Source organism: Sceloporus undulatus, chromosome 7 (assembly GCF_019175285.1).
Source record: "Sceloporus undulatus isolate JIND9_A2432 ecotype Alabama chromosome 7, SceUnd_v1.1, whole genome shotgun sequence".
Classification (NCBI taxonomy): domain Eukaryota; kingdom Metazoa; phylum Chordata; class Lepidosauria; order Squamata; family Phrynosomatidae; genus Sceloporus; species Sceloporus undulatus.
The window spans coordinates 3463754-3487333 of NC_056528.1; the positions used below are offsets into that span (position 1 = coordinate 3463754).

General features: G+C 43.8%; 1 protein-coding gene across 16 annotated transcripts in view; it reads left to right on the forward strand.

Moving 5' to 3' along the window:
- The window catches only part of RERE (arginine-glutamic acid dipeptide repeats), a 339495-nt gene that overhangs the window by 133606 nt on the left and 182309 nt on the right, over nt 1-23580 (forward strand). For all 16 annotated transcript variants that reach the window (XM_042479825.1, XM_042479823.1, XM_042479830.1 and 13 more), the window contains one exon: nt 20933-21003. In XM_042479825.1, coding sequence (XP_042335759.1) covers nt 20933-21003 — 71 coding nt within the window. The remainder of the gene's footprint in view (nt 1-20932; nt 21004-23580) is intronic.

The window sequence follows — 23580 nt, forward strand, 5'->3', positions numbered from 1 at the left end:
AAAATTATGTCCCTTGTATAAAATGGCAAAAATGAGTTTTCCTTTTTTGGAATTATTATATTTTTGGATTATTTTCAAGCCATTTATAGTTGAATCCATGGGTAAAGAATCTATGGATCTGGAAGGCCTACAGTAGTGCAGAATGGAAATACATTGTATGTGTACCATCCTGCCTTTTCCTTTTCTTTCTGCCAGCAGCAGGTTCTTACTTTCCACCGGAGATCAGACAAAGGTCTGAGTCAGAGGAAGGTCTTTCCTGGCACCTGCCAAGTCGAGATTCTGCCAGGGGCAGAACCAGGGACCTTCTGCATGCGCAGCGGGTGCTGCGTCACTGAGCTGTAGCCCCACTCCTCTTTGCAAGCCCGATAACCTGGATTAACAGCACAGTCCCAGCTCCTGTTTATACCGCTAACTTCATTGCGGCTGACTTACCCTTATGCCTGTACAGAACTGAAGTCGCAGAATCAGACGAGAGATGTGTGTGTATGGTAAAAACACAACTTGAGATTGTCAGCATATTCTTTAAACTGGGTTTGTTAAACACTGGCGCGCCAAATGTTAAGAGAAAATTGCCAATGTTGGTGGCAGCCCAAGCGCCAATTACTCCCATCCTGAGCCTTTAGTAGTTATTGGGCATTCCTGATCATAACTACTTGTGCTGCAAAATGACACTTGGTGTCTCTAATGTTGTTGTCCTCATACTCCACTACTACCCCATGGCCTTCCCTCCCCACAATTTATTTATGCCTCAGCCTTGGGACTATTGGATCTTTGAGCCGAGCAAAGAAGCAAAAGGCATTTGATCCAGCCTTTGTTTCTAATTTTTAATGTCTCTCTGACATGTTTGCATCCAGGCAGAGCGAAGCCAGATTTATTTTATTTCACTTTATTTTATTTACCCAAAGCCTAATTGAGCTGAGATCTCCTACGGTCCTCTGCCCTTTTGCTTTGCAAGCAAGCATTTGAACTCCTAAGCTCTGGAGGTTTAGCTTCTGCTGGCTCAATTAATTGTTAAATGTTCTCTTTATAATAATTATACATTGATGGTTTTCCTCGGCGCTTGCCAAGGAAATGGCTGAAACTCTGGTTTAATCCCTAACTCCTCTTAGATCTTCTTTAAATAACAATAATAATTTTTTTAAAAACTGGTCTGTTTGCTTTGAAAACCAAAAAGGAAAGAGCAAGGGAGAGACGTTTCGTTATGCTTTTTGTTTTTTAAGTAGTCCAACGGTATTTGAGTTGGAGGACATGAGTGAAATTGAAATGCAGGCATTTGGCTCTCGCCCTGAGAGTGATTGGCTTGTGTTTGACATTGACCCATGTGTTTGTCTTGCTTCCAGATATTGCCTTCTATTTGTTCTGACAGCTTCACCAGCTGAGAGAGGCAAATGTGCCAGAATTAAAAGAGAGAGGGAGAGAACATGAGAGCAAGCTTGCGCTGGAAAAATTTAGGGAGCAAGGAACCTGCCAACAAAGATTTAGCTATTCGACCAGAATCGGTAAATGAATTTCCAGCTCTAGTTCCTTGCTTTCTCATCCTCTGCAAAAAGCAGAGAGGTTTCTCCCTAGACCCTTTGCCTCTCCTGAATCCTGAATCTGTCTGAAAACATATTCAATAGTTGTCAGAATTCTGTGATTTTGTTTTCTTTCTTTTCGCTGAACATTTTGTCACCATTTCTTGGCACAGCAAGAGTCCAGCCAATGGTCAAGGATGATAGGTGGGATTCACAGGTTGCTGGCATCACGATAGGCATGGCATTCTAAATAAGATGCTACTTCATCTCAAATCGGACCATTGGTCTGTTTACTCCAAGAGCGTCCCTTCCACGTAAATAGGAGTTGTAGTCCTAAATATCTGAGTACAGTCATTTTGCGACTCTGACTGGCAGCTACTCTCCAAGAGCTGAAAGAGTGTCTTCCCTGGCTGTGATGCTCAATATCCTTTTAACTACAATAGGAGTAAGCAGTTGTGGGAGACTTAGGGGGCCTTATTAGCCTTCTCACATCTTGTAGGGTTATACATCTCACTGTACCTGCTCCTGCAATAAATAAACCTTCTTTGCCCCCAAATACTGTCTAGGGGACATTGGGGCATGTTTTGAGCCTATGTGGACCACCAGAGATGTTCGTTCATTCATTCATTCATTTTGCACAATATCATTTGGACTCCCCTGCGGGTTCAGAGACGGCTCCAAGTGTGATGGAAATGACCTCCACTTTCCCATATGTCATTTTTTGGCATTTTATAGAAATTATTTTGGCCCCCAAGAGCCACAAAAATGAAAATACAGGTCACAGTTTGTCCACCCCTGAACTAGAGGACCGAATCTGGATCTTCTGCCTTCAAATGCTGTGTTCTTACTATTGAGCTGTGAACGGCAAACGCCGAACGAATCTTGAAGAGAAACGACAATGTAGAAAGAACCACAACCTGGAAACATCACCGAAGGAGACTTTCTGCTGTGCTTTCTGCAACCGGACCTGTTTATCCCAGATTGGCCTTTTTAGTCACCAACGCGCTTGTACAAAGCGCGGGATGAATCCTTCCTGAATCTTCATTCGCGAAGCAAAGCCAGAGAGAGAGAGAGAGTTGTGGTGAAGGAAAACAAGTTGGCGCCACATAACCAACCGGGGCGGGGAAAATCCTGCATGCTTGTTATTTATTTACAGCATTTGTATGCCAGTGTTTCTGTTCTCTGAGCGGCTTACAACGGTGAAACAACACGAAGAGGCAATAACCAATGGATCAACCCTACAGGAAACAAGGTTTTAAAAAACTGAACAGCTGCAAGTGAAAGAATATTTAATTAGATGCAGCAGCAACAACAGTGCGTTGACACAGCAGATCTTAAAAATTCACAACCTAAATAATGGGTTCAGCATGGGATTTGAAAGTTGTCCTCAGTCTGCTTTGGAGAAGGAAGAGATTGGATCCTTTGAAGAAGAAGAAGAAGGTGAAAATAGGTGGGCCGTCCAACATGGGAATGGTTTCAGATTTCTACATACAGATGTTGAAATGGCCCTGTGTTTAGATTGGGCTCTGTTGGCATGGATGGTTAGTGTGTGTATTTTGTAATGGACTATCCCTCTGTAAGAGAGTAAGAGGGGCTGTCTGCTTCCCCACCTAGTCTACCTCTTGTCTACAGATGCAGCCCAGACTAAACTAAAACCACATATTGCATATTGTGCATTCTTAATATTTGCTTGCCAGGGAAATAGGCCACGCTCTGCGAAACAGCGATTAAGCCCCCATTGTTTTTTCACCTTTGGCTTGAAGTGTGCATTTTATATTAATGACTAGCATTTTACCATCAGCACATTCTCTCTTTCATCTCCAATAGGAATACAGGCATACCTCCGTGAACAGAGCCTCTGTTAACGCCTTTTTATAGCTTTATTTTTTATGGGAGCCCAGCCCAGGTCACCCGTTTTCTAGTCTTTTGCCTAGCTGGAAGTGTTTTTGCTGCCTTGGCATTTAGAGGAGGAGAATAAACAACAACAACAACAGCATTAAGAATAGTAATGGTTGTTGTCATTCTTGCTTGCCTCTAGCTATGAATCAAGGTGAATACAACAGATTAAAATACAACCATGGATGGACATATGATTCTTTTGTCTCATGGCTAAAAGGGATGGATAAAGACAGACTTTCAGTGTTGGCTAGTAGCAGCATGACTGCAATAAATAACACACTCAAGCTTGACCTGGGAAAGAATAGGATTCTCCCCTGTTAAGGCCCTATACAGACAGCCAAAATAAAGCTGCTTCGAGTCACTTTGGAGGTATGGTGTTTCAGTGATGCTTGCGTCCTAAGAGTCTGGAAGCTGCACCAAAGCTGCACGCCAGTCCTTAGGAGTGGAACATGGCTTTGGTGCGGCTTCTGGACTCTTAGGATGCATGTATCATTTAAACAGCATACCTCCAAAGTGACTCGAAGCAGCTTTATTTTGGCTTGTCTGTATCAGGCCAAAGAAGTAAAGCCCAGGGACACATCCACTTTGTTAACTGAGGGACAGGAAAAGTGTGTTAGAAAGCATCCAAAGATGCATTTGTGGCTTGATCATCTTTGTCTTCTGGAGTTATTACAGTTTGGATATGGGGAGGGGAGGGAAAGCATCATGTCTGTACTAGGATCAGACTTAAGAGCATAGGGTCAGTTTCATTCCAAGTGGGACCAGTAGTCCACCAGTTAAACCTTATCTGTGTTGTGTTATCTATCCTAATTTGCAGCGGCTCTCTGAGGATTCAGACAGGAGTCTTTTCTAACCCTGTCTGGAGATGGCAGGGCTCAAGCCTTTGCTGAGCCGTTGAGGTCTGGGCCTTCACAGAGGCTTTCTAAACACCTGAAAGCATTTCATTTTTCTGTTTTGAGGTAGGATGGTGCTATTTAGAAAATCGTTGCCCCCCAGTTTGGGAAGAGAACAGTTCATCTCAGAGGATGGAGGTATGCAGCGCATGCATCAGGGAAGCCATTTGCTCTGCTTCTGGGCTACATTATCAGCTTTTCTGGATGAAATGCTCCAAGTGAGAGGTATGAATAAGTGGGATTTGTCCAACACTTCCAGACACACATGTGCCTTGAGTGTGAACTAATGCTTCATCAGCGTGGAACTTACCCATCTATCCATACCCCCGTGGTTCTTAATCAAGAGAACAAAATGGAAAATGTGTCTGGTCTACTGGTAGAAACAAAATCTGAGCTTTGAACATCTATGCCTCCACTTCTCCCCTGCTGTCAGTGCTCTTGCTCTCCCCCCCAAACGCACCCTCCCCGACAGACCTAATGTGGCAGGCGTTGTTCTGGCTTTTAAAATATGGAGCAGCTGTTAATGCCTGACAGATGGTGCCTCTCTTAAGGACTGATAAATGGAGGTTGATCCTTAAAACCAGCTCTTTTAACTTTCGAGCTGTCTGCGCATATATTTTTCATTAAATAAAGCAAACAAAATCCCAGGGAAGGAGGGAGGTGGCAAACCTAATTGGGATGAGCATAAGGGAACCGTTTATGAGGTTGATCCAGAATAATGTGTCTGGCCTTGTGTGTATGGCGGTGTGATGCTTGTGCTTTCCCTCCTTTCTCTCCATATATTGTATATATTCATGTATATGTCTAGAAACTTAGATTAAAAAATTGACCCCCCCCCAAAAAAAAAACTGACTTGACTTATCCACAAGTCAGTGTAAGTATTGTACTTTAACTCATCCATCCATCCTCTGGGGAAGGGCAAGAGTTTAATCTGCCCTGGAAGCATTGACCCCTTTCTACTCTCTCATCCATCCAGCCTTTAGGATGAGTACAAATAGTTATCCCTGCCGTAATATTGTAAGTTCTTTGGCATTATTTTCCTTTGCTTCGTCCTTTACATCTTTCATTACATGCCCCTAAGTTTTACTCTTGGCCTATCCACGGCTCATATCAAAATCCATAATTTTGGCCCCCCAAACCTGCTCTCGACTTATATATGAGGTCAACTTATAGTCGAGTATAAACGGTACCTATTTGTGTTGTACGGCATTAAATTTGTACTGGAATAGTGAGTTTCAGTGAGTTATGTATAGAATTTAGGAGTCACATCCCGAATCTCTTTCTTCTCATCCAAGGGAGCCTGGAAGATGTGGAGAATGCAGATATAGATTTGGGCAACCTATTCAGGTGCCTGAATGAATGAAGCACAGCTCAGCAGCAGTGAACACATTTCTTGTACTTGATTCAGTCCTTGACATTTCCAGCTGGATCTTGGGTAATATGGATGTGTAGCATCTCATGCACTCACCCCATGAGGGGCAGTCAGAATAAAGTATACAGCATCAGATGAATAGAGAGGCTGGATTTACAATAGCACAAAACAACGTTTGCTCCTAGATGAAGTAGCACAAAGCAGAGCACCGTTTTGGACATGTGGATGAGAGTGTGAATCAAAGAAGCTGCTTTGTACCAAGTTAACTATTGGTTAGGTGAACACAGGATTTTCTACTTGTACCAGGAATAAGAAATCTATTTTTGTGGGTTTTTCGGGCTAGGAATAAATTCTTCCAAAACATGGCCACATAGCCTGAAAAATCCACAGTAAACTATGGATGCTGGCTGGGAAAGCCTTCAACTCTACACTTCATATAATATTTTACCCAAGCCTTTAAACTGGAAGTGTGGCGGACTTAACCTAGGACTGTTTGTGTACAGGTTGCTCTTCCACTGAGTTAACAGCGGCTCACATGTAGGACTTGAGACTTTTCCTACTCCTGCTCTAAGCAATAGATGTGAATGAGCCAAACTGATGTATCAGATCAACCAGTCAGAAATGAAGGCTGATTGGATAGATAGAGGAAAGATTGGCCCTATACAGACAGGCCAAGATAAAGCCGCTTCGAGTCACTTTGGCGGTATGGTGTTTCAATGATGCATGCCTCCTAAGAGTCTGGAAGCTGCACTCCAGGCCTTAGGACTGGAGCGTGGCTTTGGTGCGGCTTCTGGACTCTTAGGACACACGTATCATTTAAACAGCATACCTCTAAAGTGACTCGAAGCAGCTTTATCTTGGCCTGTCTGTATCAGGCCATTGATACTCAGTGGCACAGTGACAAGCCTGCAATTCGGAACTGAGGAAGACTCCTGTCTGGAAACAGAGAGAGCTACTGCTGGTTAATGCAAACCAGTACCATTAATCTGACTCCCTCCAAGTATGTTAGGCCTGTTACAGACTGCCAAAATAAAGCTGCTTCAGGTCTCTTTGGAGATATGCTATTTAAAAGATGCATGGGTCCCAAGAGTCCGCAGGTTGCGCCAAACCCACACTCCATTCCTAAGCACTGGAGTGCAGCTTTGGTGCAGCTTCCGGATTCTTAGGATGCATGCATCATTTAAACAGCATACCTCCAAAGAGACCCCAAGCAGCTTTATTTTGGCAGTCTGGAACAGGCCTTAGTTTACAATGGCCTTTAACCCCAGACATAATGATGGTGGCCCAGTACATCTGAAGGGCATCACATTTGGGGTGGCTGATACAGATGATACTGAAGTAGAGAGACTGGATTCTGATGGTATAAGAGTGAGAATAATAAATCATGCAGAGATGCAACAGGTAGACTTTCTAGTTGGATGGATGGGTGATGTTTTGAGTCTCTTAATTCACCAAATGACTGTGTTTCTCACTGCACACAACGGTTCAGACTGTCTCCCTACGTATAGTTGGAATGACTGCCGTGGGTGGTGGTTAGTGCTATCCATGTGATACAGCTTATCTGTTGTTCTGGGTTTCATTCCTCTTTGTGGCTTTGTCCTTAAGAGCGAACGAAATGTGTGTTCCTGCCCTCTGAAGTGGCACGTCTTTGTCTAGACAGGTGTCTCGGATCTTATGATTTCCCTTCTTCTGAAAACGGGTGACAAAAGGGGCCATGCGGTGGAGAAAACAACTAAAAGCTTCTCCTGCCTGATTGGCATTTCAAGCAGCTGCACTAATTTTACAGGAAGCCTATTACAGCCCTGTCTGTATAGAAAAGTGTCGGGATCCATTTGTGGCTTAAACAAAGACAAACTCTTCCCGTCTCTGATTTTTAGAAAGCAGAGTAGCACTTAAGCCTTTTAGGCACAGAATACCTTGTTGAAAGGTTGCGGGGCCTGATTATTAAAATGCCAGGTGGATGGATGACAAATTGCTAGATAAGAGGGGAGAGCAAGGGACAGGCTCCTTTGCCACACAGGGCTGTGTTTGTGCTTCTGGAGGAGCAGAGGACCTGTCCATTTGGACAACAGAACAATGCAGAGATCGCTCAGAGATCCCAAATGGCCAAAGAAATGGGGTCGTTGGACTGACTGGCCCCGGGTGCATATCTTCTGTTAGTGCAACTTTATGATCTCTCTTACCCTTTTCCTCTTTGACTAAGGACCTGTAACATAGTCTGTGAAAGTTACTTTTTTGACCATACTGTCTGGGAGATTCTAAAAGTCGCAAACCAAAATGTAACTTCCGTAGTTTTTTGTGGGTTTTTCGGGCTATGTGGCCTTGTTCTAGAAGAGGTTATCCCTGACGTTTTGTCAGCATCTGTGGCTGGAGATTAGAAGATGCCAGCCACAGATGCTAACAGAACACCAGTACCTTTTTAGGACCAACCTTCACCCAACTGTGGACATTTTTTTCTTCACAGACTAACATAGCAATCTTTGTCCTTTTGTTTTGTTTGTACTGTGGATGTTTGCTTAACAAAGACTGCTTAAACCACCTGAAATACAATCTTCAAGTTTTCATTCCAAATGCAAACAGTCTAACAAAGCTTTACAGTTTAAGCTGCTAGTTGAAGTAGGGCCCCCTCAAAGAGAGAAAGGAGAGTATCCAGATTCTGTGGATTATTTCCTTCATGGTCTTTTCTTATTTCTCCCTGCATGTCTGCATTTACTCGCCATATTTTGAGTTCCTATATTGGGAGAAAGGCAGGATATAAGAAAATAATCTTAACCCTAATCATAATATTTGTCCCACTCCTTTCCAGTTAGTAGTGTGCAGCCATGGAAGTGAGTGACTGGGAGATGTTTCAGCTCAAGCTCCACTCCGCTGCTTGTCTTATGTTCAACCTGGATCCCTTGTAAGATAAAAATGGATTAAGAGTGCTTCCAAGCAGACCAAGAAATGCAGAACAAAGGCTTTATTTGGGTGTTCGCTCTATTGCTGGACAGGGAAGCAACAGCCATTGGCCATGTGCTGTAGATCCACAAGTTCATGTTGGCTACTTGTTGGCGAAGCGTACATCCTTTGAACTCTTTAAGTTGATCTGGTGATCTTGAGGGGTTGACTTTGAGTATAGATGAAAAACTTTTAAATCTTATCTTAAACAAGACTATGTATGGCCTGTTACAGACTGCCAAAATAAAGCTGCTTCGGGTCTCTGGAGGTATGCATTTTAATCCGGAAGCTGCACCAAAGCTGCCCTCCAGTGCTTAGGAATGGAGTGTGGCTTTGGCGCGACCTCCGGACTCTTAGGACCCATGCGTCATTTAAACAGCATACCTACAAAGAGACCCAAAGCAGCTTTATTTTGGCAGTCTGTAACAGGCCTATAAATGTTGGTGGAGACAGGCAGGAAAGTGTGTTTTAGATGGAGGTGTTGGCAGTAGTAGATACAGCAGCCCTCCCTTCCATAAACCTGTCCAGTTCTTCAGTTGGGGCCCTGAAGGTGTGATTGAACCATCTCTCCCACCATCTCCAATTATTAGTTTCACTGACTAGGGCAGATGGGAGTTGCACTTTAGCAGTACCTGGAGGGCTGCATGTTCTCCATCACTCCTCTATGGATTTGGACTTTTTACAAGACGTTGTGTGTACATCTTGAATCTTCCCCCTGGAACCCTGAAAGGTCCATGCATGAACACTTCAGCATTTAATACCAGTTGCCTCCAGGCTGTTGCAGTCACTCATTACAAATAGATGCACCAACTTACTATTCCATGCCAATGGTTTTTTATCCCATTTATCCAGCCTTAAGTCATAATGGCGGTCTTAATAAAGAACCATCCATATGTCTGGTCACTTAGAGGCAATTTGTGCTCACCGTCGGAGATTAAGTATGTTTATGAACCTACAGTTCAGTTTCAGGGCTTTTTAAAGGGATGGCCACCTTGAAGGTTGCGATTTGGATTTTCGAAAAACAATCTTTTTAGTGCTGCCATGAGGCTTGGGAGCCAGGTGCTTTTAACTCGCTTCCCTTTCCTTCCTCTTTTGCCTTTCAGCTGTCAGCACTTTGCATGAATATCGGGCATACCTGTCAGAACTGGAAACAATATACTAGATCAAAATGTACATTAGTCTTGCAGTGGGAGCCTTGCGAAAGAGTGCGCTTTGGAGGCATGGTGGAAAGTGCGGAAGGAAAATAATTGGAGTGGGAAATCATGTCGCTTGATGCTGGAACCAGAGAAGGGTTGCTTTCGTAAAATGGGGGAGCTCCAGACTACAATTAACTGTCATTAATTTTGTTGAATAGAAATATGTTCCATTTACTGTACAATCAGGAGCCAGGCTCGAATGAGTTCAAATTGATGAAATCTAAATTATACTGACAGTCCATTAAACAGCAGCAGCAGCAGCAGCAACAGCAGCGGCATCAAGCCCCTTAAAAGAAAATGGATTCTCTTATGAGACCAGTTTATAACAAAACCACTTTGTGAAATAAGAACCACCGCACAGGCACCGGTTGTCCTCCGTCTTTCCAGCAAAGGCAGCAAATTGGTGGAGCCTTTTGGAGCAGGGGCCGGGGGTCTCTGCGCATTGTTTGCTTGACAAGGAGCCAGTAGCCTTGCTTGCTTGAAATCTACTTGGCAGGGAACAACACTAAGAGATCAGACTAGCAATTTGTTTGTTGTCAGCCATGTGGGTGGCGGAGGGGAGGAGAAAGAGGCACATTTTACACCCCTTTACCTGTCACTCTGGGGATTTCTCTCTCCTTCTCCCCCCTCTCCTGTGGAAGCAAACACCGATTCCTCACCCTTCCCAATGCGTTGTGCCTTCCTTCTCATTGGCCTGTTACAGACTGCCAAAATAAAGCTGCTTCAGGTCTCTTTGGAGGTATGCTGTTTAAATGACGCATGGGTCCTAAGAGTCTGGAGGTCGCGCCAAAGCCACACTCCATTCCTAAGCACTGGAGGGCAGCTTTGGTGCAGCTTCCGGATTCTTTTAAATAGCATACCTCCAAAGAGACCCAAAGCAGCTTTATTTTGGCAGTCTGTAACAGGCCATTGTGTCTTATCTGAAGAGTTGCTTTTTGAGAAGAGTGCCTCCTCCTTAAAAAAGATCTGCCACTGCTTCCACTCTCTTTGAGGATCTGCAGGAAATTCCTTGTAATTCAGCAGTTGGGATCCTCTCCAAATGTAAAAAAATAGCACCATGCTCCAGACTAACAGAAAAGGCTCTGTTAGTTACTCCATGTCTGGGATTCTGGGGATAGTAAGATGATCTGCCTGCCAGAGACATAACTCTCTCATTGTAAACCTTTGAAATTTACCACGCATCTTCTCTTTTTCTGAGCTCCTAGTTGTCCCAGTATGAAGCTTTGTCGCTTGTCTGTTACTTTCTCAACATTATACAGTGGGCCCTTGGTACCCGCTGGGGTTTGTTTCCCGAATCCCCTGTGGATAGCAAAATCCGTGGATGCTCAAGTCCCATCATATACAATGGCACAGTAAAATGGTGCCTTTTATATATGTTTGCTGCCAAGTTTCAACTGTTTTTGCCAATATGTTAATGGCTGTTCTACTTCCCTACCGCTCACTTCCTTTACACCTCACTCTACCTTTCCATTTAGCATCTTGTCCTTTGGTACTCTTTCAGGTTTCCTGAGGATGAGCTTGGGAGCTAAATGGGGTGATGCTTGTTGGATCAGAGCTTAGATCAGACTTGGTCAGATGTGGTTGGACTCTGGAGCAGCAAGTGGGGTCAGAAGAGAGCCTGTGTTGAGCAAAGCCTAGCACAGTGATGGCGAACCTATGGCACGTGTGCCAGAGGTGGCACTCAGAGCCCTTTCTGTGGGCACATGTGCTGTCACCCCAGCCCAGAGTTTGCCACAGTTTGTTACTGGAAAGCCAGAGGGACATGACACTTTGCAATAAATAAGTAGGTTTGGGGTTGCAGTTTGGGCACTCAGCCTCTAAAAGGTTCACCATCACTGGGCAGTTCCTTTTTCTTGGGTGGTATAGCATTCTCCAACATAGTGCTCTCCAAGTGTTTTGGACTGCTGCTTCCAGAATTTCTAACCACTGGGCACACTGGGTAGTGCTGCCTGAAGTTGCGGTTCAAAACATCTGGTGGGTACCAGTCAAAGATACAGCCGTGTTAGTCTGTAGAATCAATATGTAGAGAGATCTTGTAGCACCTCTGAGACTAAGGGAAAGAACGAAGTTGGCAGCATGAGCTTTTGTAGACTTCAGTCTCCTTCCTCAGTAGGAAATAGACTTAAGTCTCCGAAAGCTCATGCTGCCAACTTCGTTCATTCAGTTAGTCTCAATAGTGCTGCAAGATCTCTCTACATATTGGTGGATACCAATTTTGGGGAAGGCTAGCGTAGAGCCTCAAGGCTTTGGGGGACTATGCCTGACTAGCCTAAGTGCCTGTTCAAACCAAAAATGATGGTATCTTCTTAACAGTTACCGAGAAAGGGGCTTGAGACTTGCCACTATTCTTTTTAGGTCCTGTAGCAGACAGTCCCAGCCTTGGTATCTCTTTGTTGCCCGGTTTCTTGGGTATTGGAAAGATTTGGAGGTACAAAGACACACATGTTAAGGAACGAACTTCTCCCAAGCAGTTAAGAATGGGTTTTAAAAAACATGGCGTCGACAGAATGTGGCACTTTAAAGGGGATGGGGATGGAGGAAGGGGGAGTCTGTTAATAGCATGCCAGGAGTAGATGCTTTCATTATTGCTATTACCACAGCTACAGATGAAGTTAATTGCCTTGGACTGCTCACAGATCTTGATAAATAGAATTTTGCTGGCCTCTGCACAGCATAAAGCACAGCAGCAAGAAGGCACACTTAAATGTCTCTCTCTGGCAGTGTGTACATTTGTGAATAGACCTTTTGTTGTTTGCTTAATAATAAAAAGATGTGTACACGGCACTCTCTGATTATTTCCAGGACTTTCTAGGAGCTGCTTCCTCTGGGCTCGGGAGCAGAAAGCGGCACAAGCGGGATGTGTCATCCTAAGTGTAAATGTTACTCAGATTGCTAATTGTGTACCGGTTAAATGTGAAGATCTGATGTGGCCCCTTCCGCGAGTGTGACTGTGCATCTGAACAGAGCGCAGGAGGAGGGGAGGAGGCTTTGAAAGGCCCCTCGGAGGAAGGTGTGGGGCTAAGAAAGACGTGCCTTGCAGCCAGGGATGCTTTTAGCCAGACTTTGAAAGCTGAGAGTATGAGCCTTCAGTCGACAGCAGGGGGTTGTAGACAGTGGTGTTGGTGGCTTTCAAGGAACATTTTCCCCCCAGGAAGAAAGTGCACTGCGGAGAGCCTGAGGGTTCTGTGTTTGGATGATGCAAGCCTGAGCTGTTATACTAGTTAAAACCCAAGAGGCACATAATTGGATTGCATTTGCGCTTTCTCTCTCTCTCTCCATTAGCACACGTGTGTCTCTGCATGTTTTCAAGAGCTTCATGGGCTTTGAAAGACGTCGCTTTCCTTTCTTCTTTAGAAAGGGCTCAGGATATCCTTCTCTTCTGGCTGTTTGAAAATGTCTTTAAATGTTTGGGTGTTCACCATATGTTCAAAAGGGAGAATGAATTAGTGCCAGGGAAATGCTTTAAACCAGTGATTCCCAGACTTTCATCCTACAAGTGTTTTGGACCTACACTCCCAGAAGCCCCAGCTAGCTTAGCCAACAGTCAGGAATTCTGGGAGCTGAAGTCCAAAACATCTGGAGGACCAAAGGTTGAGCACCACTGCTTTAAACCAAGAATGGGGAACTTTTGGACCATCAGATGTTTTGGACTTCAATTCCAAGACGCCCCAACTACCATGGCTGAGGGCAAGGGGTTATGGGAGCTAGAACCAATGTGGTGAAGTGGTTTGAGCACTGGATTATGATTCTGGTGACCAGGGATCGAATCCCAGCTCGGCCATGGAAACCCACTGGGTAACATTGGGCATGTCACACGCTCTCAGTTTCAGAGGATGGCAATGGCAAACCTCCTCTGTAGAAACCTGCCAAGAAAACCCCATGATAGGTTTGTCTTAGGGTCGCAATAAGTTGGAAACAACTTGAAGGTGCACAACAACAACAACAACAGCAGCAGCAGCAGCAGCAGCAATCCCTTAAAAAATTAGAAGTTCTCCACTCCTTTTTAAATCTTATAAGTAAGGATAATGGAAAGGTAGACTTGACGTTAACTCAAGTTGCCTGCTGCTAAACAGACAGAGGAATGTAGCTGGTTACATTTGGTGATTCCCCTCATCATTATCTTGGGAAGAAAGTTGGCTATCATGTTTCTTTAGATATTGATTTATGGTATTAGGGGTGTTCATTTATAAGATAAAGGCATGGTCATTCCAGAGCATGCCATCATCGTTTTGTGGTTAGTCCCTTCTCTCCAGTCTGCCTTACTCAGGAAACAGACAAACCATTAGATCCTAAGATAGTCAGATAGTCTTATAGCTTTTAAGATATTTGAGGGTTGAAGCTATCACAGATGTGAGATTATTTGCAGATTATTGCCAGTTGCTTGCTTGGAGGGAGACTTTGAGTAGTTGCTTGGATGGGAGGTGGTTGCATGATGGTTCCACCTGGCGAACCTAGGAGAACGTGGCCCATGACAAGCAGTTCATTTGTAACCTGACAGGTTTTCACAGGACGGTTCTATATTGTGTTCCCAGGAGTCCCAGGTGGCATGGCTGATGATAAAAGATTGTGGAAGTTGTACACCTAAAACATCTGGAGGTTATCCAGCTATTTGACGTAGCAGCACCAGTGGCATTGCTGACTCCAGAAGCAATATCAATGTGGCCCCACACTTCAACCATTATGTAAGAGCCATTCAAGGGTGCAATACACCCTTGGAAGGTGGTGGACTCTAGCTTTAAATAGAGGTTGAATGGGCCTTTTCAAGGATTGCTTTCGCTAGCCATTCCTGCATGGCAGGGAAGTTGGACTAGTGGTCTGTGCGATCCCTTCCAGCTCAGTGAAAATGTAGCATTTGCTTATGAAAGAAGATGGAGGCTAAGATTGCTGCCCATCATCTTCTCTGTGGATAGTGCCATGTGGAAAAGATGTAGTAGAGGGGATTGCTTTCCCCATTTCATGGTGGATTGTTTCCATACCCAAAAAAACCTCCTCTTTGTTTCGTGAAGTTAATTAACAGATCCAGGATCAATCAAAGCAAGTTACAAAGTTATAATTAACTCCCCCCTGGATTGTACCTAAGAACCTTGCATATATAAATGCACAGCTCTTTGTCTGCATAGAGTTTTCAGTGTCTTCACTTTCTTTTTGCAACCCCCCCTCCGATTTTAAACATAGTATGGGAAATATATGTTACTAAACTGCCATGTTTTGAACCTTGAATTCATTTGAATGCTACATGTAAACCACTTTAAGTGCACTGTATTGAACGTTTCCCGATTGAATTCTTCTATTTAAATAGTTTCAGCTGTCTGAAGGGAAGACGGCTTTTGAGTTTCTTTGTGTATGCCTTTGAGTCACCTATTGACTTGTGGCGATCCCATGAGGTTCATAGGGTTTTTCTTGGGCAAGGAATACTCGGAGGTGGTTTTGCCATTGCCTTCCTATGAAGTATAGCCTACAGTAACTGCTGTTTGTCCTTTCCAGTTGAAATTTCTGAACTTGGCACGAGGGTAGCCCCATGTAGAGCGCATTACAGAAGTCCAATCGAGAGGTGACCAGCGCATGTACTACTGTTTCAAGGTCTCTCTGATCCAGGAAGGGGCGCAGCTAGCATATCAGCCGAAGCTGATAACAAGTGCTCCTGACCGTCGCATCCACCTGAGCTGTCATGTGAAGCGATGAGTCTAGGAGCACCCCCAAGCTGCAGACAGAGTCTTTCAGGGGAAGTGTGGCCCAAAACTGGCTGACATAATTCCATACCTGGGCTTGGGTTTCCTATAACACGTACCTCCGTCTTACGTGGATTCAGCTTGAGTCTATTTCTTTAAATAGAAAGAGAGGAGGGCCGCATGCTAGATGGATGGACTGAATTAAGGAGGTCACATTATGACTTTGTAGGAACGAAGCAGAGCAGTGGAGGACAGAGAGAGTCTTGGAGAGGTCTCATCCACAGGGTTGCCATGGGTTGAGATTTGCCCCCAATTTATACATGTGATCAGCTTATAGTCGAGAACATATGGTATGTTGCACCAGGGAGGGGGAAACGTCACAGACAATTTGACATGTAGCTTGAGTTTCTGAGACCTGGGTTCCTTAGCTGGCTTTTAAAACATCCCTGACTTGCCTGGGACTTGTGTTATGTTCTGCCCTGCTCTGTTAAAACGCTGGGAAATGGGGCTTTGTAATGGAAATACGGCAGACTCTACACAAAGCCCAGTTATAATTTCCCTCTCACTTTGTCTCGTAAATGAGTTTAAATAGATCGGATTCTTGTTCCTGTCGACAGTGGGAGAGTACCTTGACTGGCGGGTGACAATCAAATTGTGTGTGTGGGCTGCTTCTGAGTCTAATCCCTCTGCTTCTTCTTTTTCTTCCTCTCAAATAAGCAACAGGATTGCTAGCTTACCACCAAAGGAAAAGAGTCGGCATCAACTTTTACTCCACCTTTGTGCCAAAAACATCCGCCTCCATCAAACGCTGCCACCGCATGACTAACGGCACACATCTTGACGGAGAGGGGCGGCTTGATAAAGTGGCCCGCATTGCAAATAATAGTTTTTGTGTGTGTAGGAATTTGACACATGGGATTTTTGCAGCCTTTGGCTGGCTGAAGTTTCTATGGTTACATTCTAAACACTCAGCGGGAAATGACTTTGTTCGGCAACAAGGAGGTAGCACTGATATCAGTGGACGGCTGTCACTCTCCTCTTCGGCTTTGGTGTGGAAAGAGGGATTGGAAGATGGGAAGTAAGAATCACAAAGGATCTATTAATGGACCCAGGTCGATTTCCTTATAATTTGTTGCTGATTTTTTTCTGTCCAGAGCATTCAAATTGAAGTCAAAACTTTGGTAGAGTGGGGAAAGAATCCATTTTCATCCATCATAAAACAATGGACTCCCCTGGAATTTACTTCCTATAAAGCGGTGATTCCAAAGCATATTGGGATGGCCCTATGTCTTCTTCCCAGCACACTACATTTTTACAGCTTCTTCCCTCTCTTGCCAGGGTGAAAATGTTGCTCTCGCTGTAAGACTCTGATCTAGCTGTGTGTTTGCATTTCATGTCTGTTTGTAGGTGCTAGGAGACTACATATTTCTTTTAATGCCTCTGAAACCCTGGTCAGAAATCAGGAACAGGTCTGCTAAGAGCTCCTGCTCTCCAAGCTCATCTCTCTGTTGGTCTGAGTGTTGTGACTCACGCATTTAGAGCTAGCAATAGCAGGATACATCTGGTGACTGGATTTGTCATGCTGCCCAACGTGCGAGGAATGTGTTTCCTGGCGATGAAATGCCAACACGGCAGAAGTCCCAAGGTGAACATCTCACAGGAGGGAGGCTGCAGCTTGACACTTGCTTTGCTTCAAATTCAGGAGAGCAGCCTGCTGTTGACTCACTCCCCCTGTTTTGCAATTGCAAGTGGGAGATACAAAGCTGCTACAGCTATAGATGTCTTAATATCTTTTTGCACATTAGGTCTTATCATGTGGATACGATGTTTTATGACACACCTGCCACTCTTCCGTGTCCAGAGATTTCACCTTTTCATGCTTCAGGCTTCTTCCTTTGCCAACTTAAACCAACTTGTCTAACTTTCTGGTACTCTTAGCAATTGGATCTATTACCGTCCTGCCTATGTTTCACTGCCTTTGCCAGCCTGAGGTCAGAGAATTGTAGAATTGGAAGATACCCCTAAAGGACATCCAATCCAACCCATTGCAGCCATGCAGGAAGGCACAACCAAGGCACTCTCTGTGACAAATGGCCATCCAGCCTCTGTTTAAAAACCTCTAAAGAAGGAGACTCCACTACACTCTGAGGCAACGTCATTCACTGTTGAACAGCTCCTTCTGTCAAGATGTTCTTCCTAATGTTTAAGTGGAATCCCCCTTTCCTGTTGTTTGGATCCATTGCTTCCTGCTCTAGTCTTTGGAGCAGCAAAAAAACAAGCATGCTTCATCCACCATATGACATATGCTTAAGGTTTTGATCTGGAGTCTCTGTCTGCTTAGACCACAAGGGCCTTTTCCTCTGTGGCAGTTTGCCAGCACAGAGATATATTGATCTGTATGATCTGCACTTGCCAAGTGACACAGGACAGCCAATAGGATTATACCTGGTCCTATAAATTCTAAGTCTTGGACCGGATTCTACAGTGTGAGGACTTCCTCCTGATCCTCCTCCTCCTTTGCGTTTCCCCCAAAATTGGGACTCAGGATGGCTTACAGTTTAAAACAAGTACAATATAACCAAAAACATACAGACGTCAACATTAAAATAGAATTGAATTTGTAGTTTGGGCAGAGATCAAGCTGCTCTCAAACTCTCTGCTTGCCTAATCCATCTCCACCTTCTGACCCTTTTTCTGACAAGGTCCCATCTCTTTTATTTCTGCACCATTCGGATAACATGGACTGCTATGTATTCTTTGGACCATGTTTTCAAATAGTGTTTTCAATAGTGTAGCTATCTGCACAGTTATATTTGACATCATCATCATTATTATTATTATTATTATTATTATTAACCTTTATTTATAAAGCGCTGAAAATTTACATTGTTTGTATAGTGTTCTTCTTACTGACCTAGTGGTAGAATTCAAAGATGCAGCCATGTTAGTCTGTGGAATCAGTATGTGGAGAGATCTTGTAGCAACTTTGAGATTAACCGAAAGAAAGAAACGGGCAGAGTGAGCTTTTGTAGACTTTAGTCTACTTCCTGAGATGCAAGCTGCCAATTTCTTGCTTTCAATTAGTCCCAAAGGTGCAACAAGATCCCTCTACATACTTACCTAGTAGTAAATGATGTTAGAAGCTAGGAGTGATGTGAAGGGTGTTTCTCTGCCCTTCTGCACCCCCTGAACTCTTCATCTCTTGTCCAGTCAACCTTCCATATCCAAGGATTTTTTATCCATGGATCCAAGCATCCAGATTGGAAATATTTTAATATATATATATAAAATCCAAAAAGCAAACCTTGACTTTGTCCTTTTATTTAAGGGACACCATTTTGCTATGGCATTGTATTTAACAGGACCTGAGCATTCACTGATTTTGTTATCCATTGGGGAGTGTTGGAACCAAACCCCAGTGGATACCAAGGGCCCACTGTATAGATAGTGGCTAACCCTTTCCCAAAGGAAGCTCAAACTCAACCAAATTCCATATTTGTTCATATGCTCAGCTTATCTAAAACCCTTCTTCAGTGTCAATTTGTTTTTAAGAGTTTCCCCTTGTTGAATTACGTTGTGGTATCTGCACTTAAGCATTTAGAGAATTTTATCCCTTGAGGTGGTTCAATTTCTCTCTCTCTCTCTTTCTGCCTCTCTTTCCCTTCCTCCCCCAATGATCGAAGAAATTAATTCCTCAGCATACGGCCCCAATTGGAGCTTGCGGTATATAATCTTTTAGGATGAAAGGCATATTTCCATAAACGTAAGAGACTTTATTGTGAAGATAATGCAGCCTTAGAATTGCCTGCTGTAAAGAGATGTAGAAGGAGCCGTATTGCTTGACTCCCCCTCCTTCCCTCCCACTTTTACAACAATTAGGTATTAAAAGGAACGAAAGGGGAGAGCTTGCAATATCTTCTGCGTGTGGATTATTCACAGATATGACTCTTGGCAGAACAGCATGTACATTTCTAGAGAGGAACAGAGAAAGAGAAAGAGGAGAGGTGTTGTTTGCAACAGAGAAGCGCCCAAGAAGTGCTTTAGGAGCCAGCTATAGTTTCTGAGTCCTGGGCAGCTGGATAAATTGGACGGAGAGAAAGCTGTCCAAAAACCCAAGAAGACCGATTACATCGCTGGAAGATAGGCCTCTCTTCATATTCCCTCTTAATTCTCTAACTAGGATGGTCCTGGTGAGGATGGGTGCTACATGATACCCTGGGAATGTCTACTGAAGGTGGGAAACATATAGAAATAGCTTTTGGGGGTTCTCGGAAACAAACAAAAAGTAGAAGTACAATTTCTTACTTCTCCTTTACTAAGGCCTTATACAGACAGGCCAAAATAAAGCTGCTTCAGGTCACTTTGGAGGTATGTGACCTAAGAGTCTGGAAGCTGCACTCCAGTCCTTAGGACTGGAGCATGGCTTTGGTGTGGCTTCTGGACTCTTAGGACGCATGTATCATTTAAGCAGCATGCCTCCAAAGTGACTCGAAGCAGCTTTATTTTGGCCTGTCTGTATCAGGCCAAATAAAGTCTTTCTTCAGGAGCATTTTTTGTTGGTTAAATGTGGCTTGTGGGCTGCATGTGGCCCCTTGGGCCACAGAATGTAGCCTCTGGAGACCCTCCAAGACTCCTGCCTCCTTTGCAGTGGTCCACTCCTGTGTATATATAATGCTCTCCTGTTTGTCTGAAAGCACGAAACATAAATTAATGCAAACGGTTTAGAATTAGTGCATGATTGTTATTGTCCAGTTTTTCTTTGCAACCTGTTTTGAGCGTTTTCATAGGAAGATGGTATAGAAATAAAAGAAATTTGCTTCGCAAGCCTGCTTTTAGTATTTCCTCCCTGAATTCTGGGCCCTTCCTCCGAGGGCTTGGAGGGATGACTTCCCATAAAGCAACAAGGAAGAATGAGGGAGAAACATTACACGGCTATGTACCCATCTTCCGTCATACCTTATTGCCATTCTGGAAAGTTCTTTTCCTTGCAAGGGAATCCTAAAGTGTCTCAACTAGTTCTAGATCTAGCTATGATTGGGGATTATGATCATCTTCACAATTAGAAGCAAAAGTGGGGTTAATACTGCTGGATTTTCAGTAGCAATTTAGCCCGAAGAGGTTTGTTTTCTGCCTTGTTTGGCACAACTGTTGAGTTGTGAGCCGGTCATTGTGCCACCAAAGCATGGATGGGATTGTGTTCTGACCTCAGTTGTTTTCGCGACCAATACCTTGGGAATTACTGTTACTATATTTTGTGCAAAGTTGTGCCTTCATGTGATATAATACAAGGTTTGCATTTCTTTTTCAGGGAATCTCATTTCACGGTTCTATTTGAGGTGGTTCTCTGTTGCATGTGTTGATCTAATATGTACTTTTGGTGATTTTATGCCACGATAGAGACACTAATGACCACGAATTTAAAATGAAATTTCCCTTTCTTCTTTTTTTTAAGATTGCGTTTACATTGAGAGTCGCCGACCAAACACTCCATACTTCATCTGTAGCATTCAAGACTTCAAATTGGTAAGCAGTGACACCCATTTTTCTTAATCTCTGTCTCTCTCTTTCTCTTTTTGGAGTGGAACTTTGCTCTCCCAATGTATGTCTTCATCCCCATCCCACCACTAAAGAGTATGCGTAATGGAAAGCGTGCTCACATTGTCCTCATAAGCTAGAACATTCTGGGACATGTTTCTTTCTTAAGAACAACAGCTTCCCTAAACTTGGACTCATCCTCTGTCGATTTTACTTACACAAAAGGAGGCAAATGTGTTGTGTTCAATTCCATTTAACTGCTTGGAGCATGATCGGTGAGCAAAGCAGGTAGGCAAGAAGAGGATTCCTTGGTTTGCTAAGCTCACAGTCACTGCTAGTAAAGAGGTTTAGAATATAATACACTGAGGATGGGGAAAAAGAAGAGTTTCATAAAAGAAAAAGAATAACATATGAAGTAAGAAAATAAAAGTTAAAAGAAATAAACAAGTAACTTTTCTTGTGAAGGCTCCCTCTGTTTCACTTGGTGCAAATTCGATATAAAGGACAGTCTTCACTTACAAGGGAGAAGCTCAGAATTCATTCCTGAACTAAGCTTCAGACAAGTCTCCCCATTTTAAGGAGCATTTTGGAAGAACTGTCATTGGGATCAGGCAGGGGTAGTTGAGTCTTGGCAGCGCATGGTCAGCCAAAAGGTGTGCAAGTGTGACGTGTTCCTTCCTAGCATTAGTGTTCCCAGAAAGTGATGACAATCCAGGAGCTGGGAAAGCGAAGCTGAGAAACGGGAAGGGCTGCCTCTTGTGGTGTTGCCTCGGATGAGATTTAAGAACGGGGAATGTCCTTTTGTGTATCCCTGCAAAAAAAAAAGCTGTTGATCTGAATGCCTTCTTTACCTGGCTGGGATGGAGGGAAAGAATTGTTTGGCGCAAGCATAAGGAGAAAGCAGCATGGTCTGCTTCTTCTTATGGCCTGTTTTGGGGAAGAAGGTTTTCAAAGAGCATCTTTGTCAGAAGTAAAACCCTTCTGACGTTGCTCATCTCTGTGGTCTTGATTCCTACGACCAGTTTCCTGCTTCATTGAGACCTTTGATGCTCCAGCAGTCTGCCCTTTGCATTGGGAAGGGAATATGGGATGCCCCAGGTTTCACTAGCGTCTCTTCATCGCTAGCCTGCTTGGAGGCAGATGGACCTTTAGCAGCATCCAGCGTAGAAACGGAGCAGACCAATAGTACTTTTTGTTTCTACTGCAGGTCTGCTGCCTTTGCTGTGCCTCTCTTATGGGTAAAATGCATGTTGAGAGATCTTGTAGCACCTTTGAGACTCACTGAAAGAAAGAAGTTGGCAGCATGAGCTTTCATAGACTTCAGTCTACAAAAACCCATGCTGCCAACTTCTTTCTTTCAACGAGTCTCAAAGATGCTACAAGATTTCTGTACGTACCGATTCTACAAACTAACATGGCTATATCTTTGAAGTAAAATGCTGTCGAGCGAAACTTTTTGCCAGCTTGTTATTTTGGCTTTAGTTGTTGTCCCCGGCCCCGGCTTCTGAGATGGGATTTTGGTTTTGCCAGTTGTTCTTGTGCTGATCTTGAGATTTTGTGCTGTCTCTTTTAGGGCCGACTGTACTATTTGTATCTGCGTTCTGTTTTGTTGTGATTTATATGTCAAACTCGGAGCGTGATTGAAGGGCTGTGTAAAATATTTATAAATACACTGTCAGGGTCTGTGACAGGCAGTGTCTCTCCAAAGTCTTTGGAAGAGATGATTTCCCCCCATCCCTTTCTTCATTTTGAACTAGAAATTCAAGGATCGAACCTGGGACCTGCTGCATGCAAGACAAGGACACTTCCCTTGATCTGTGACCCTTCATCTTTAATCTATGTTTAGGTACTGGTGTCTGAGGGATGGTCCAATATCATCCAACATTATGATCAACACCAGCCATCTGGTAGGCCCAGAAGGACATTTCTGTACCTCTTATCAGTGAACTAGCACTCTCTAAGCGGTTCACAATGTGTAAGCCAATTGCCCCCAACAAGCTGGGTATTCATTTTACCGACCAACGAAAGGATGGGAGTTGAGTCAACCTTGGAGCCCTCCTCTAGGATCAAACTTACACAATGTTGTGGCTGCAGGACTGGCATTCAACCACTGCGCGACCAGAAAGATATGTTTCAGATGTAGAAGTTGTGGCGCACCATATGGGCGCACAGTTGCAATTCATGGACAGTGGCATATTTTTTCCATTGCAAAGGCAGGAAACTGTCAGTTCTTTAAATCTTTCCAAGTTGGCTCCCAAGGAGCCATGGCTGCCTTGCAAATTAATCAGTCCACAGTGTTGTAATTTATTATTGCTGCTTAAGGACAGGAACAACAAAATACAGGTATCTTAGGAGCATATCTAATTTTACTCTTTGCAAGCTTTCAGAGCTTGCAACATGTAATTGTGCATTTTGGTTGGCTCAATAAAGTTATCATTATTTAATGCTATAGGATTTGCTATATGGCCAACACGGCTACTCCTAGATAATTTTTCTCCTCTTTGGTTTGTGACATCTTGACTGATGAAGGAGCCAGTGGATCTTTGGAAGCTTGCAACAAGTATA